Raw genomic sequence first — 16933 nt, 5'->3', positions numbered from 1 at the left:
ACCCGCATCCCAGCCTTCCAATGACTCTCATGAGGTTTGTTTGAGAACCTGCTCAAAACACCAACAGCAAAACTGATATCTGGTCTGGTGTTACACAAGTAGATTAGACTGCCGACCAACCTCCTATACCTCCCAATGTCTGCTAGTGCTGATGTATCCTCAACGGATAACTTTACATTCACCTCCATAGGTGTAGCTATCTCCTTGCACTCGGTCATGCCAAATGCCTTCAAGATCTCCCATGCATACTTCTTCTGAGAGATGAAGATCTTTCCTGGCTCTTGCCAGACTTCAATCCCCAAACAATAGTGCAGCAAGCCCAAGTCTGTCATTTCAAACTCAAAACTCAAAGCCTTTCGAGTTTGGTTGATCATATCTTCATAGTCACCTGTAATAAGAAGGTCGTCCACATATAGGACAATCACTACAGACTTTTTACCATCCCTGTAAACATACAAGTTAGCATCTGAGGCACATCTTTTGAAGTTTAGGTTTAAAAAGAACCTATCTATCCGCTGGTACCATGCTCTGGGGGCTTGTTTCAGCCCATACAATGCCTTCTTCAGTTTACACACTTTGTTCTCAGAATGGGGGGCCTCAAACCCTGGTGGCTGAGCCACGTACACCTCCTCCTTGAGGTCACCATTTAAGAACGCTGACTTAACATCCATTTGGTACACTGGCCACTTCTTGTGGGCAGCCACTGCAAGTACCGTGCGAATAGTGGTCATTCTGGCAGTTGGGGCAAATGACTCTTGAAAATCAAACCCTTCAACTTGTGAAAATCCTTGGGCAACCAGTCTAGCTTTGTACTTTTCTAAGGTACCATCAGCCTTGTACTTTACCTTCCAGATCCACTTGGTGCCAATAATCTTCCGCTTTGCTGGCCGATCCACTAGCTCCCAAGTGTCATTCTTCATTATGCTGTCATACTCCGCTTGCATAGCAGCCTTCCATGATGGATCTGCAAGTGCTTCTTCTAAGTCAGTTGGCTCCTTTACTTCTCTCATAATCTCAACCATCAAGGCCATGTTGACTATGTGAGCAGAAGCCCTCCTTTGCTCCTCTATTCTCTGAGACCTCCTTGGTCCGTCTGCCTTCTCCTCAACAGATGCAGGCATAGGATTATTGTGGTCATAGAGCTGCTTCACCCAGCGCGGCAATGGCTTTTCCGGTGGGGTGATGTCAGGTTGGTGAACTTTTTCCTCATCATCTGAAGATGATGCTTCCTCCTCCTTAAGGATAGGGATAGCTCTCGGGACAGGTTCATAGTGGACTACTTCTTCGCTTGATGATAAAGTGGAAGACCTTGCCTTCTCCTCCTCCACTATATGCGGCTCCTCCTTGAACACCACATCACGGCTCGCGATGATCTTCTTTGCCTCTTGGTCATATAACTTGTAAGCCTTCTGCTCATCACTATAACCCAAGAAGATACATTTTCTGCTTTTTGGTTGTAACTTGTTTCTCTTCTCATCTGGAACATGTGCATAACATTCACATCCAAAAATTCTGAAATGTGAAACAGATGGTTTCTTACCAGTGTAAGCCTCATGAGGTGTTTTTCCCTTGAGAGCCTTTGTGTAGCTCCGATTTAGAATGTAGACTGCAGTATTAACAGCTTCAGCCCAAAAATGGTTAGGCAATCCCTTGCCCTTTAGCATGCATCTTGCCATCTCCACAATGGTACGATTCCTGCGTTCCACAACACCATTCTGCTGAGGTGTGTGAGGCGTCGTCAATTGACGCTTGATCCCTTTGCTCTTGCAAAAGCCTTCAAACTCCTTTGAGTTGAACTCACCACCACCATCTGTTCTAAATTTCTTCACATTTTTCCCTGTTTCATTCTCAACAAGTATTAGCCATTCTTTAAACTTACCAAAAGCTTGAGCCTTATCACGAAGGAAGTACACCCACATCTTCCTACTGTAGTCATCGACAATCAACATAAAATAAGAAGATCCTCCCAAGGCCTGTGTAGGCATCTTACCACACAAGTCAGCATGCACCAACTCTAGAGGAGCATGTGCTCTATTCTTGCTTTCTTGTGGAAATGCCTTTCTCTGTTGCTTGCCCATCATACAAGCTTCACATGGTTCCTTCAATTCAGTTATTGTAGGTAGGTGAGCAACCATACCTTGCTTTTGCATCTCCTTCAATACTGCAAATCCGATGTGTCCAAACCTTTCATGCCAAAGCTTACTTGTGCCCACTCCAGCGGTGGCTGTAAGAGCACTTAGCTCATACAGGTTGTTCCTTCTTTCTCCTTTGCCAACAATTGTGCCAGCACTATCAATAATTTCTGCACCTGTCTTCTTGAACCTCACTTCATGACCAAGATCAGTTATGGCAGCAACTGATAAGAGATTTCTCCTGATTTCGGGAACATACAACACATTTGAAAGCTTTTTTACTTCACCATTTGCAGCAACAAAAGAAATAGTACCTGTGCCCGCAGCAGGGCATTTAGCATCATTTCCAACCGTCACAGTGATGGATTCTTGTAGAGGCTGCATAGAACTGTATAGACCTTTCTTGTTGGTCATGTGACGGGAGGCCCCACTATCCAACACCCAAGAGTCAGTGGTAGATTCTTCTTGCGCCGAGGAGCACACTTCCTCAATGGTCGCCATGAATAATTCCAACTCTGCTTCAGCCGTATTGGCTGTCTCTTTCCCTTTAGTTTTAAGGGTACCATTCTTTTCATCTGCCTTCTTGACACGACAATCTGCAATTGCATGTCCTTTCTTCTTACAGTAGAAGCACTCTCCTTGAAACTTTTTCTTGCCGCCCTTTTTCTTTTTGTCACCATCATTTTTGGTGGAGGAAACACCTTTGCCTTTTGCATTGGCAGAGAATGCAGCATCTCCATTGTTGCTTCCTTCTCGGGCTTTCAGCCTCAACTCCTCCTCCATTAATAATGCACAAAACTCCTCAAAAGTCAAAGCTTGAGGTCTCACCTGAGTATTAAGGGCAGTTACTAGTCCATCAAACTTTTGTGGACAAATTCGAAGACACCTCCGAGCTAGCTCTTCGCTAGTCTTTTGTATCCCAGCGCCAGCCATCTGGTCGCGCAGATTCTTAATCCGAGTGATGAATGCTTCAACCGTCTCTCCTTCAGCAAACTTCTCCGCTGCTAGTTGATTCTCCAAGTTTTGAATCCTTGTTTGGTTTCGTGTTTCATACTGACTCCTTAGTACATTCCAAGCCTCTGACGCTTTGGTTGTATGCTGAATCAGAGTCAAAACACTGTCAGAACAGCTTGTAACTAAGGCACACAATGCATCTGCATTCCTTCGTTTCCAAGCTCGTAGAAGATCTGCATTCGGAGGAATCATCACACTAGGATTTGATGGGTCGGGGGTAGGCTGTGGTTCTGCGTCAGTCCCCAGCACAGTCTCCAGAAGCTCATAAGAATCAAGGATAGTTGTAATTTTGAACTTCCACAAGGTGTAGTTTGTACCATCTAACTTGCCTTCGCTGAAGGTTGGTGGACGAATCCTCAGTGTTTGAATAGCCGGTACAGCAGCACCACCTCCTGCACCGCTTCCTGATGCGCCAGAACTGCTTCCCGGAGTCGACATCGTTTCTCTTTGCTGTTGAAGCCTTTGCCTCTTGCACGCTCTCCGATCTCTAGAGCCCCCTGGGCTCTGATACCATGTAAAATATTACACGGCGCAGCGAACAGAATCTGAGAAAGAGATAGAGAGTACACAACAGATAAGAGGAGAATCAGTAAATTCTTTAACTTCAAACAACTGATACAAAGATGGCTCTGTCCACCCGTGCGCTTCCACTGAGTGAAGCTTAGATGGCGATCTAGACAGAAGATAGGTGAAGAGCTTAAGGCTAGCTGGAACAACAACTCTGACTGGGTGAAAGATGAGTGTGAGATGGCTGCGAAGGGGTTTAGCTTTTATAGCCCGCGAAGGTCGTTAGGTCGGCCTGCTGACCGACCTACCATATGAGCCTCCACTAGTCGGCCAGGGAATATTCCAGGGAATATTCCCTTTACCATCGGGCCGGGGGCGCTGCCCCCGGACCCCCGCCAGGGGGGCCGCTGGCCCCCCTGGGACCCCCCAGCCAGGGGCCGCTTCCGCGGCCCCCGGACCCCACAATAGGGGCCCCTTTTAACTCCCTTACCACGCAACTCAATGCAATGTGCCTCGAGTTGCTACCAGCTTAACCACTCCGTCTAACCCAAAGATTAGACCCACAACAATCACCTTTTTGCCATCCGGTCACATAGACCTCATCTGATATACAAGTCAGGACTCAACCAATGTCCGGGCTCACATTTGGCTTCTCCTCATAATGGGGGCCTTACAACTTTGAGCACCATGGATCATTGGTAGCACCTAATGAGGGTGGGGCATTGATCATATCTAACATAGTTGGCATACGATTTAAGGCACAAATTAGAAGTGTTTGCATGCTTTAAAACCTTCTTGGCCTTGGCTGACAATGGCAGTGGATGCAAGCTAATTACACTACGTAACTAATTGAGGGGGGGATACATGTCATGAGAGTTTTACTATTTTTTGGCTGAAATGCTCCACATCAGTGTACTATGCCTTACACACCTTAACAAAAGGATGTGGTTGAAAGAAAAAATCACACTTCAATGGAAATGGCACGTTGCTGCACAAGTTTTGGCTTGATGCTATTATGTGTGCAATGTATGCGTTGAATCATAGCCCCACTAAAGCATTGGTTGAATATACACTTTAGGAGGCTTGGAATGTCCAGAAACGAGTGGTGTCACATATTCGTGTCTTTGGTTGTTTGGGATATGCTTTGGTGTCACAACCAGGAAGGCATAAATTGCAAGACAAGGTTAAATTCATTTTTATTGGTTATAGTGCAGAAATTAAAGGGCATTGCTTGTACCAACCCTCCACCAACAAGATTTTTGTTGGTGGAGATGTGGTATTCTGCGTTTGCTGAACATGCTGGTCAATCCTTCATGGACTGCAAAAATGAACCCAACGTGGGGCCTATGGACATGTTTGACAATTAGTACCTTGTTGCCATTATTTCAGCAAAGTGCACCTGATTTTGGTCAATTTCAGCAACCTATTGAGGGTTTATAGCAGCAAAATCAGCAGCAAACAGATACTGAACATCAACCTGATTTTCAGCCCATTGATGATTATGAAGTGTGTGATGACAAGCTTTGCTGATTATGAAGTGGGTGATGAGAGGATTGCTATTCGAGAAGCTACAATAGTCCCTAGATGGTTGTTAGATACATTATGGGACAGCAAACAGTCTGTTCCACTTCTTGTTAGGACTAGAGTAGCCACTTGCCATGCATAGGGTAACTTGGTTGTGTAGGCACTGAGCACTCATAGCTACTGCATGCAATGAGGAACTTGTTTCTTTACATAATGCTTTACATAATGAACATTGGATGGCAACTATGCAATCAGAAATGGACTCTATTTTTTGGCAATTGTGCTATAGGTACATAGTGGGTTTTTCAAATTAAAATGTAGATCTAATGGTAGGATTGATTGCTACAAGGCACGTCTTGTTGCCAAAGGGTATGCCCAGCAACATGGGATTGACTATGATGAGACGTTTGCACCCACTTCATGTATGACTACCATTCATAGTGTCATTGCTGTGGCTGCTCATTATGATTGGCATGCGCATCAGTTGGATGTGAAGACTGCTTTTTTGAATGATGATCTTCATGAGGAGGTTTATTTCACACAATCTCTTGGCTTTGTTCAGAAAGGGCTAGAAAGCAAGGTGTGCCATTTGCATAAGGTTCTCTATGGTTTGAAATAGGCACCTAGGGCATGGTATGAAAAGATACATGCATACTTGATTGTTCTTGGCTTCAGTAATTCACACATTGAAAGCACACTTTATGTCTTCAAAAATGAGAATAACCTTTTGATTTTCATTCTTTATGTAGATGACATGCTATTGATTGGACCGCATGAGACACAGATTTCAGCCTTAAAAGCTGAATTGCAGCATGCTTTTGATGTGATAGATCTTGGCCACTTTTAACACTTTCTTGGCATACAGTTTATTGAAGTTGAGGGGGGGATTATTTTGCAACGGTCTTAAGTATATTGGGCAGCTTCTTGAGTATTTTTATGGAAGCCTATCTCTACTTCCGTTGAGATAGGATACTTGTTTAAACTTGGGGATGCAAAAGAACCATTTGATGCTTCTCCTTATTAGTAGGCTAGTGGTTGTTTATTGTATTTGTGTAATACATGGATGAAAATTCAGTTTAGGATCTCTCAATTGGCACGTGTTATGCACAACCTTGGTACTACACATTGGTAAGTAGTAAAATGTGTTTTTCACCATCTCAAAGGCACTTAGACATTAAGCCTTTTTTATCCTAAAGGCACTTCTCTTTGCTTGCATGCATCTAGAGACTATGATTGGGCTGGTTGTTTTGACATGAGAGTGTCAACCAGTGGTAATTATTTCATGCTTGGTGATTCATGTATTTCTTGGTCATACAAGAAGCAGTCTACAGTGGCCACATCTAGTTGTGAAGCTAAATGTAGGGCAACATTTACAGCATAGCAGCTAGAAACGTCAGAAACATTTAGAAACGAAATGTCAGAAATGTGTTCCGTAAGTTTCTTTCAAGAGGGGGTAAAATAAGAAACGTGGGTTTTTTTATATAGGGACTTTTAATAGTTTTGACTAGGAAAAGAGGTTCTAAACCTCTGTGGAACTCTCTCTTAAACAAAGAATGACAATTGAGCTTGAGTGATAATAAAGTCAATTGAGAATAATATGTTACATATCCATGATCCATTATTGACTTGTGACTTATACCAAAGTTAGTCTTTGGACAAGCTATACTATGGTTTAGAACTCCACATTATGATTCATAGATATCATACAAAGAAAATTGAAATTAACATGTAAATAGCCTATCTAATCAGTCTCTCGTCCAAAATCTTGAGCCCTCACGAGTCATTACATACACATCATCATCATCATGTTTAACATTGCCCAATAGTTTTTGTCAAAAAAACCATGTTTTGGGTTTCAACTCACGGGAAAAAAAAAATGCCCACGTTTTTTACTCTCACAAACTTTTCGTACTTTAAGAAACGTTTCATGAGTTTCAAATTCAAAGAAACGCGTTTCTTAGCTGCTATGATTTACAATGACATTGGAATGTGTATGGCTTGAACGCCTTTTGATCGATCTTAGTGTGGGACAATAGTTACCCACTCTTATCTATATTGACAGTTAGAGTGTTATGGCAGTTGCTAGGAATCCAGCTTCTCATGCTTGCACTAATCACATTGAGGTGCATTATCATTATGTCGGAGAGAGGCTCCATGTAGGGGAGATTAACTTGGTTTATGTTCCTATACAAGACAACTTGGCACATGTGTTTACGAATGCTCTCTCTAGAGAGAAGTTTGAAGCCTTTTGTAAGGCTCTAGGCTTGATATCATTTGGGGATTGATTTGTCTATTCCATGTATACATTCACATCATTCAATCGAGGGGAGTTTGTTACACTTAGCATGTTTCGCCTAAGTTTAGTGTGAATGCTCTCTTATCAGACGAGTACTTTTTAGCTTCTAGCTAGAGAAGGGGTTTTTCCTCTTATGAACACCTATCAGTGGGGTGTGGTACTTAGTAACTTAGGGATTGCACCTGTTAGTGGGTGTGGTACTTAGTACCTTCGAGATTGTACTTTCATATGATATTCACATAGTAGATGTGACATTCTAGTACTCTCTTCTCTCTTGCTATTCACTTGTTCACTATGAGTGGGTGTGTGTATGGTGTGCACATGCTGTTAAACCCTAACCTAATATATCGGGTACGCCAAAGTAATCCTAGCTCACAGGAACTCCTTGCAGCAAGGATTGTGAGCGTATAAAGTCCACCCTTCCATGTACTTCTCCCGTAGATGCATTCTCCATAGTCACTACATCTTGTGTGGACACAATGCAAGTACCTAGCTGTGTAAGACTATCAACAGACAGTAGGTTAAAACCCAAATTTGATACATAAAGAACTTTGACTAAAGAATGTCATCCACCGACTTGGCAATAGGGAAATGGTCCCCACTCAATGAATTGGTATGTAAAAATTGTCACTAATGGTGATGAGTGCCCCTCTAGAACTCAGGGTTGCGGACCATAAAACTCCATAACGGGTAGTTCGTGCCATCAAAAATTTCCTCCTAAATGAGGACACCAAGAATGTTGTATTCCCCTAATGTGCCATGCTGTCAGTAATGGACAAAAAATTGCAGCCAAATACTTCAGTGCTGAAGTATGATTTATACTCCTCAGAGTACCAAAAATCCCCATGGAATTTAGAAACAAATACCAAACTGTCACACATATGCCAAAGTGTGTACAAAGTCACCCAAATCAGTACTCAGTTAGGAAATCACAGCAATGCACTGCTGTACCATATGTGCCTCAAAATACGTGCCCACAGAAGTACAAATTACAGTATCATAATGCTGATTCTCACAAAAAATTTATTGAATTTTTCCAAAAATTTATGCTTAATTTGATTGTAGCAACAATTAAATATTGCTGTACCACTTGTTTCTTGCCTTGGAGTGCATGCCGAGCAAAAGCCCCAAAATTCTTCTTGAAATTTCGAAGAAATTGAAGAATTTTATACTTACACCTTGAATTTTTGCAGAAATGTCACCTCAAGATGCATGCCAATAGTGAACAACAGCTAGAATTTGCCTCTTGATGTGTGCCAAAGGCTCTAGGCCAAAAAGCCTAAAATTTCTTATGCAAATTGGATAGAAATTGTGCAATGTCAAGTTGTCGGACGTCGATTCGCGCATTGGGAAGGAAATCGAGCAAAACTCCCAATTTGGGAGTGCCTCAAGATCTATGCACGGAGCTTAACATCTTCAACGAAGTAGGCAGCAGCACAAGCTACAAGCAACGATGGTGGCGGTGACCAAGGAGTGGTGGTGACAGCATGACTAGGAGAAGACGGGGGTGGTGGCTGGGAGCAAGTGGCACACCTATAGGAGGCATAGTAGACGTTGGCGACGATGGGAGTGATGTTGGTTTACTAAGGTGGTGGCGGCGCGAGAAGCAGGCGAGGACCAAGTGCTCAACGAGTGTAGGTTTGGTGGCGGCAGTAATTGGCATGCCTAGCTAGTGTTGCAAACGGAAGACGGGCAATGTCGACGGATACAACACGGCTAGGTGCTGAAATGGAAGACTACAGCAATCAACAGGTGTCGAAGGGTAGAGACTTAGGTCTGGTGGTCACTAGAGTGGACAGAAGTGTTGGTACAACTGACAGAGTTGGCATTGTGCTCGACTAGGACGATGTTGCGTTGGACATTGTTTGGTGGAGCAAGAGAGCTAGGCAATGGAGAGAGAGGTAGTGGCGGCTTGGTGGTTGAACTGGTTGATAAGGCTGAACGGGCCCAACAAAGGTAGTTGAGTCAAGAGACATCGACAAATTGAGCACTTTTGCTCAGCAGTTGAAACAAACACTTTCTTTGATTGCCTTGTCAGTGAAAAGGGAAATTATTTCACACATTTGGTCTTGTAAGACCTCCAAATCGGCGTGGGACATACTTGACCGTATGCTTGTAGCCCGCAATGAGACTAGGATATTGCATCTTCGTAGAGAGTTGGCCAATGTGAACATGGATGAGGATGATAGCATGAGACAGGTCATGTTACTTACATACAAGATTTGCGTGAGTAGATGCTTAAGGTTGATGAGGTCATTCAGGATGTTGAATTGATGAATATCACACTGAACTCTCTTCTAGAGTCATATCTCGGTTTCTACACCTCTTGATGTTGTCTTTGAGGGAGTACAATAGCTCCTTACATTTGTGGAGTGGAAGGCCTCTTATTGCAAGAGGAATTGACTTGAAAGAATGTTGCATTGTGTTCAAGTGACGTGGCTATGCTTTTCAAGTTCAAAGGCAAAGGTAAATAAAGACAGGTAAAATGCAAAAAATAGGCAAAAGGGTGATGCTGGACAGCCATCAAATAAGGTTGTCCAAGACTCAGAAAAGTCTAAAAAGAAGGGGGAATGCTATTATTGCAAGCAGCCCGGTCACAATATTGATGAATGCATAAAGAGATTGGCCAAAGAGAAGGACTCCGGTTTGAGTGTCCAAGAGACATCAGCCAACAAATCTACAAATGGTGATGCTTCAGTCAACTTTGTGGAGGATTATGCATTTTTCACATGCAATTACGATTCTTTAATGGCTGATTCAGCATTTATTGCTGCTGAAATCAACAAACATGTTATATTGATGGTGGAGCATCAAAGCATATCACTTCCAGGAAGAGTTTGTTTACCTCTTTGTATTCAGCCCTTGCTGGGAGGCATGTTACTTGTGTGAACATTAACAGTTATGATGTATGTGGCATTGATATAATCACTATTATTGCTGCAGATGGTTCTAATTTGATGCTTTTAGATGTCTTGTTTGTGCCTAGCATTACAAAGAACTTGTTGTCTATCTTTGCTTTTAATAAGCATGGCTTTCAGGTCATCTTTAAAGATGATAAATGCATTGTTAGAGACAAGAGATGGATTATGCACTTAGGCTGTCCGGTACCTTGTATAAGGGTCTATTCTTGTTACATATATATGATAGACAATCTCATGATGCTTTGATGGTTACTACTCTTTTGCCCGCTATGTAGAATGTAAAGCTATGGCATGCCTGCTATGGATATATGAGCTTGTGAGTTTGATGATCCTTTAGAGGTGTCATATGGTAGATGCATTACCTCTAGTCACCTCCTCACGCATGTGAGGGATGTAATTTGGGCAAGATGTACATGTTTTTCTTTAAAAATGATGGTGCAATGGTGTTGTTCAAAAAATACAGCTTATTCACTCTGATGTTTGTGGTCCAATGCGGACATGTGCACTTGGAGGTGATCTTTACTTTGTTACATTTATTGATTACTACTCTCAGTATACATGTGTGTATGGTTGAAGGCAAAATCTGATGTATTCATGCATTTTTAACACCTTGTTGCAAGGCTTGAGGTTGAAATTGGAGTGTAGACACTTCACACGGATAGAGGGAGGGAGTACATGTCTCGTACTTTTGAGACATATTTGCTTGATCATGGCATTACGTATTAAGCCATTGTTAGGACAACCCCTCATCAAAATGGTGTTGTTGAAAGGAAGAATCACACTCTAATGGAAATGACTCATTGTATGTTGAAGGGCAAGGGGCTGCCTCATAAATTTTGGCTAGAAGGCCTTCAGTGTGCAAATCATGTGTTGAATCGTGCATGCACTTTGGCATTGAAAATGATCATACCGTTTGAAGCTTGGCATGGCAAGAAACCCAAAGTTGATTACTTTTAGGTGTTTGGTTGCATAGCCTATGTGCATGTTTTGAAAGAGCTTCGTGGGAAGCTTGATGACAAGGTTGTAAAATACATATTTATTGGTTACATTTTGGAGAGCAAGGGCTATTGCTTGTATGACCTCCACACAAAGAAAGTCTTTGTCAGTAGGGATGTCATATTTGGTGAAAATGTTGCATTTTCATATGACCAGTTTCAAATGCCAACCTCCTATGACATTGGTGATATCTTTGAGGGTCTTTTGCCACTTTCTTTGGAGTCTGTGCATGCTGTAAATGGCATGAAAGTCTTAATACAACAAGTTGTTGTTGCACCATATGCTCGCGAACAATAGGGTATTGATGATTGTTTGCCACATGCACAATATGAAAGGGCTGCTGTAAATGTAGCCAATAGATGGCTGTTACAAACTCTCTAGGAGAGTAAAATGGATGCTCCTTTATCTCAACGCACTAGAAGGGCTGCCAAACATGCAACACATGATGCAAGAGGGGCACATTTGACTGATATAATGGAAGTAGATGATTGTGATGAGCATGTGTTTATGAGCTCATTGTTGGATGATGATGAACTTACTTCTTTGGATGAAGCTTAGCAAGATGTACATTGGATATAGGCCATGTAGGAGGAGTTAAGACTCCAATGCCACCGACTCTACATGGGATCTTGTGGATCTACCACCTGGCAATAGGGCTATTGGCACTAAGTGGGTTCTTAAACTCAAACGTAAAGCTGATGGTATAGTTGACAGGTACAAGGCACAGTTGGTAGCAAAAGGCAATGCCTAGAAGAAAGACATAGATCATGAGGAAACTTTTGCTCCTACATCCTGTATGAGTATGATGAGATGTGTGATTGCGATGGCTGCAAATTATGGTTGGAAAGTACATAAGTTGGATATTAAAACATCATTTTTGAATGGGGATTTGCATGAGAATGTTTATGTGTCCCAACCTCTAGGGTTTGTCATTAAAGGGAAAGAGCACATGTTATGCAAGTTGCATAAAGCTCTTTATGGTCTTAAACAAGTTCCTTGTGCATGGTATTCAAAAATTGATGCATATTTGGCCAATAAAGGGCTCAAAAATAGTCCACCTGCTCTCACTCTATGCATTAAGAATAAAGGGGGGAACCTGCTGGTTATCATTCTTTATGTGGATGACATGCTGCTCATTGGATCTACAGAGGGAAAAATTGCAGATTTTAAGACTGAACTAAAACATACATTTGCTATATCAGACATGGGCTGTCTATACTACTATTTGGGGATTCAGTTCACCCAAAATCAGCATGGTATCATCATGTCACAGTCAGAGCATGTGGATAAGTTGTTGTTACATAGGTTTAGTATGCAAGATTGCAAACCTATGTGCACTCCTATGGAGCTAGGCTTAAAACTGTCTATGTATGATGGTGAAGAGATGCATGATGTTGCAATTTACAGCAAGGCTTTTGGTTGCCTTATTTACCTTTGCAACACATGTTCTAACATTCAGTATGCAATATGTAAGGTGAGCAGCTATATGCATAGCCACAGATCATACATTGGCAAGTTGTTAAGCGAACTTTTAGATATTTGTAAGGTGCTCAATCACATACATTATTATTTCTCGGGGGGGGGGGAGACTTATACTTACAGGCTTACAGTGATTTAGATTGGGCGAGTGATACACTAGGTAGTCTACTAGTGGACACTATTTCTTTTTGGGCTGTTCATGCATTTCATGGCTAAGCAAGAAACAACGTACAGTGGCTACCTCATCTTGTGAGACTGAGTATAGGGTAACCTTCATGGCAACAATGGAATATGTATGGTTGTGCAGATTGTTGGTTGATCCACATTTACCATTGGATAGTCAGAGTGCTATTGCAGTGGCACGGAATCCTGTGTGCACATTGAGGTGCATTACTAGGATATCAGAGAGCGATGCCATCCAGGAGAGATGAGCTTGATGGTTGTACCTACATAGAAAAATGTTGCAGATATTTTCACCAAAGCATTACCAGGTGAGAAGTTTAAGGCTTTTTGAAAGTCAAACTTATTATCCTTTGGTGATTGATCATCCTTGTAGTTCATGACATTGGCATGGCAAGGGGGGTGCTAGAAATTGTCAATTTTGGGAAGTGCCAAATGTATTTTGTGTGGTGTGGACATTTATTGAAGTGTCAATGTAGGGTGTGTACACCTAGTGTCTTAGGAACTTAAATTAGTGACACTAGGCTCTAGAGTAAATAAACCCAAGTCTAGTTAGTTGGTGGAAGACGGGTTAGGTCAACCGATGACCTAAACTGAAGTTGTACTTTCACTCTATCTTTGAGTTCAGTAAGTACACTCTACTTTTTTGCTTCTGTGATAGAAGAGTGGCTAAACAAGATTTTGTTCAAATGCAAGGCCTTTCTTTGGAGAGTGCTGATTGGTGGTCTTCCCCTTGTCTTGACCTTTTCAAAGCGCCGAATCTCCAACGGCAATTACTTTTTCTGCACTAGTGTGTGGAATCATCTTGTCATAGATTTGTTTCTTGCCCTTTAGCCAATAAGATTTTGACCCTCCTATCTGATATTTGGAGAGCTATGGTTGGTGGCTGCATTGTGTCCTTGTGACAAGGTCTTTGGTAATGCAAAATATCCCACTCTAGTACAGCCACATATGAAGATTTTGTTTCACTTTTTGAGATTTTGGGGATAATGGTAGAATTGGGTCACTCGGAGTGCATTTGTTTTTGATTCCTTGTTGGTGTCCAAGGACATCGCTAGGCTCAAGGGTATTCTACATTGCCAATTAGATCTCATTCAACAAGTTGATCTTCTTCCTAATAGAAAAGTGCTATTGGTACTAGAAAAGTGCTACAGAATCAAAAAAAATCTTTTGGATATAGAAAAATGCCCTTCAAATATAAAAAATGCTTTCAAAACTAGAAAAGATATTGAGAAAATAGAACAATCCTTTTGAGATAGACAATTGCCTATGAAAATAAAAAGGTGCTAGTGAAAATACTTCCGAAAATAGAAAAATGCTTTCTAAAATAGAAAAATTACTTTCATCAATACAAAAGAGCTTTCCAAAATACAAAAGTGCTTTCAAAACACAAAAGTGCTTGCCAAAATACAAAACTACTTTTGAAACACACTACAAAAAAGCAATTTGATATACACAAGGATTTGGTTCCTTCTCTTACAACAATTTCTTCTCTTTCTTTGCTTTTTCTTTTTGTACTCATTTTGTGTTTTGACATGATATAATCTTATTACTCATTATGAATATATCATTATATATATGTAATGTGATTGGGCAGTTTTGTGTAGTATGCAAGGTCTCAAATTGAACCGATGTACAAAGTTTGCTTGGTTTAGAACTAGGTGCAGTTATTTCATAGAGGAAGGGAGGCAGTGAGGGAAGGGGAGCGGAAAGAGTTGGGGAGGGAAGGGGAGAGGGAAGAGTTTTGTTTTGTTTGTTTGTTTGTTTCTTTTTTTGCTTTTTTGTTTTTTTGGGGGGGGGGGGACTTATATAAGGTGTTCTGCTTGAAGATTTTCTTCCAAGTGCACATGGCTGGGTGTGTCCTTCACTGAGCCATAAATTTGAAATAGCACTCCCAAGCATCGTTGTGTCTCTCAAGAGATCTGAAATAGCATTGATTGCAGTTCAAGCAGTTGGGCAGTGGGTTCAGAACATATTGAGTGGTCCTTTGTTTGATGTGTTTATGTTTTTATGTATGCCTTGTTCTGCTGATCGAGACACATGGTAGGCTACCTTCTAGAGTGTGAGATAACATGGTTCGCTTTAAGTAAGAAGCAAGGATGGTCAAAGATGCACCCCTGGTGGGCAAAAGAGGGGCTAACTAGAGGGTGAAAACTTTCCTAGAAGGATGACCTATCCATATGTACAGTGGAATCTGTATATGTGTGTCAGCTGTTGGAAAAACATGCCTCTCATCTTGTGCGCACTTGTGGAGATGAAAAAGCAGTTTTGGGGTTACGGTAGGAACCACCAAGCATGAAGTTTATGAAAAAGGATTCATACTTCAAGGAGGCTTAGTAATCATCTTCAAGAGTAATGTGCTCACATTATCATGATATGTTGTCATCGAGTAGTATTGAATCTCAAATGAAGTTCAGATAGACTTAGTCTAATGAAGAAGAATGTGGTGGCTTGACTCATTGTCAAGAAGGCCAGAAGTCCATTCTATGAGACTAAAAATATATTTGAGCTTGTCTTTCATATATGAAGGTTGGATGTGCATCAAGCATGGAGACAATCTTCGGTGTTATTTTGGTTAGAATGGAGTGGTTATGAATGTTTGTTGTGCGTCACGTGACTGAAGCCTTTGCAGGGAAACTTGTGACACATAATGATATTATTTTGGCATGTGATTGGAGAAAGGCCTGGAGTCCTGTATTAAGAAATGCATTGTTTGTGTGCGAAACTCTTAGCCAATATCCTAGGGCTGTTTAGAGTACTGGAGTGGTTGCTTCGATAGCATAGATGATTTTTTGTCCTCAGTATCCTAAGGGAGAATTTAAATGAGTATGTTAAGGACATTCACCAATCAGCTTTGAACTAGACAAAAGGTCTTACTATTAACTTCTCAAGAATTTTAAAAAATCTTTCTGATATGCAGCCATAAGCAGGTCATGGCACCCACTCAATTCTGCCTTGGTTCTGTCTTGTTTAGTGCTTGGAAGTATGTTTTGCCCTGTTTCTCTAAGGCTGGTACCAGCATGTTCAAAGTGCATTAATTATGGGAATTGTTTGATAGCATCAGCTCTTTCTTTGTTTTGTTCGTGTGGCAGTGATGGCTTGCATCTGAGCCTTGAAGGGAATGCAGTAGTATTTGACAAACTTCTTAGGGTTCTAAATGACAATGGCTTAGCATTTGATGCACTCAAGTGGGACTTTCCTGAACATTCTGATGTCTGTGCTGAGGACCCTGCAAAATCCTTCTGCTAACCTCTTGCAGACCTAATAATGTGTATGGAGTTCTTAAACAAGGTCTTTGGTGGCTGTTTGTCTATGAAAAGAGTGGTAAGTTCATCTGAGAACATTTTCTCTGCTGCATGTTAACTCTGCCAGCAGTTGATTTATGTATCATGTGGTTCTTCACTTCCACTGAAACAAATTTCATTTAATTCTGGCAAATTTCACTTAATGAAATTGTAATGGAAAACATTGTTAAGGAAGATTTTTGAGGAAAAAGGTCTGCTCACCTAAACTGCATTGTGATTTTGAACAAAATGGGTACTCTTCATTATCATGTTCTTCCCCAGAGAGTCTAGACACCTTGCTACTTCAGCTCATTGTAATACTAGAGGACTGGAAGCAGGTGCTGCTAGACAATAGAACGCCACTCCCGGCAGCTTCAAGGCCACTGCATCTTCAGCTGAGTTCAATAATTTTTTGATTTTAACCAATGCTCTCAAAAGAGTATATAGGTATGAGGCGTAACGTGACAAAAGAGTAAACATGCTGTTCTCGAGTATTTGGAGAGGCGTTGCTCTATTTGTTTGCCAAGGTGGGGATGGCTGTCCTATGTCGAAGCATAGAACTTGACATGACCCAAATCCTTCCTCTTTAGCTGATATAAA

The 16933-nt window shown here is 41.5% G+C and overlaps 1 protein-coding gene across 4 annotated transcripts in view; it reads left to right on the top strand.

The window, feature by feature from the left end:
- Positions 1 to 16544, top strand: part of LOC148039670 (SGNH hydrolase-type esterase superfamily protein) — a 59014-nt gene extending 42470 nt beyond the window's left edge. For 3 of the 4 annotated variants that reach the window (XM_087692872.1, XM_087692858.1, XM_087692867.1), the window contains one exon: positions 16142 to 16544. In XM_087692872.1, coding sequence (XP_087548998.1) covers positions 16142 to 16298 — 157 coding nt within the window. In that variant the 3' untranslated portion in view covers positions 16299 to 16544. Of the gene's footprint in view, positions 1 to 5926; positions 6255 to 16141 lie in introns of those variants that run through there. The other variant, XM_087692882.1, reaches the window with a different exon arrangement.
- Positions 16545 to 16933: the final 389 nt, after the last annotated feature.

The sequence above is a fragment of the Lygodium microphyllum genome, chromosome 2 (genome assembly GCF_053477565.2).
Source record: "Lygodium microphyllum isolate KBCC chromosome 2, Lygodium_microphyllum_v1.1.10, whole genome shotgun sequence".
Taxonomy (NCBI): Eukaryota; Viridiplantae; Streptophyta; class Polypodiopsida; order Schizaeales; family Lygodiaceae; genus Lygodium; species Lygodium microphyllum.
The sequence above is the reverse complement of the archived record's forward strand: the minus strand, read 5'-3'. Positions and strand labels throughout refer to the sequence as shown.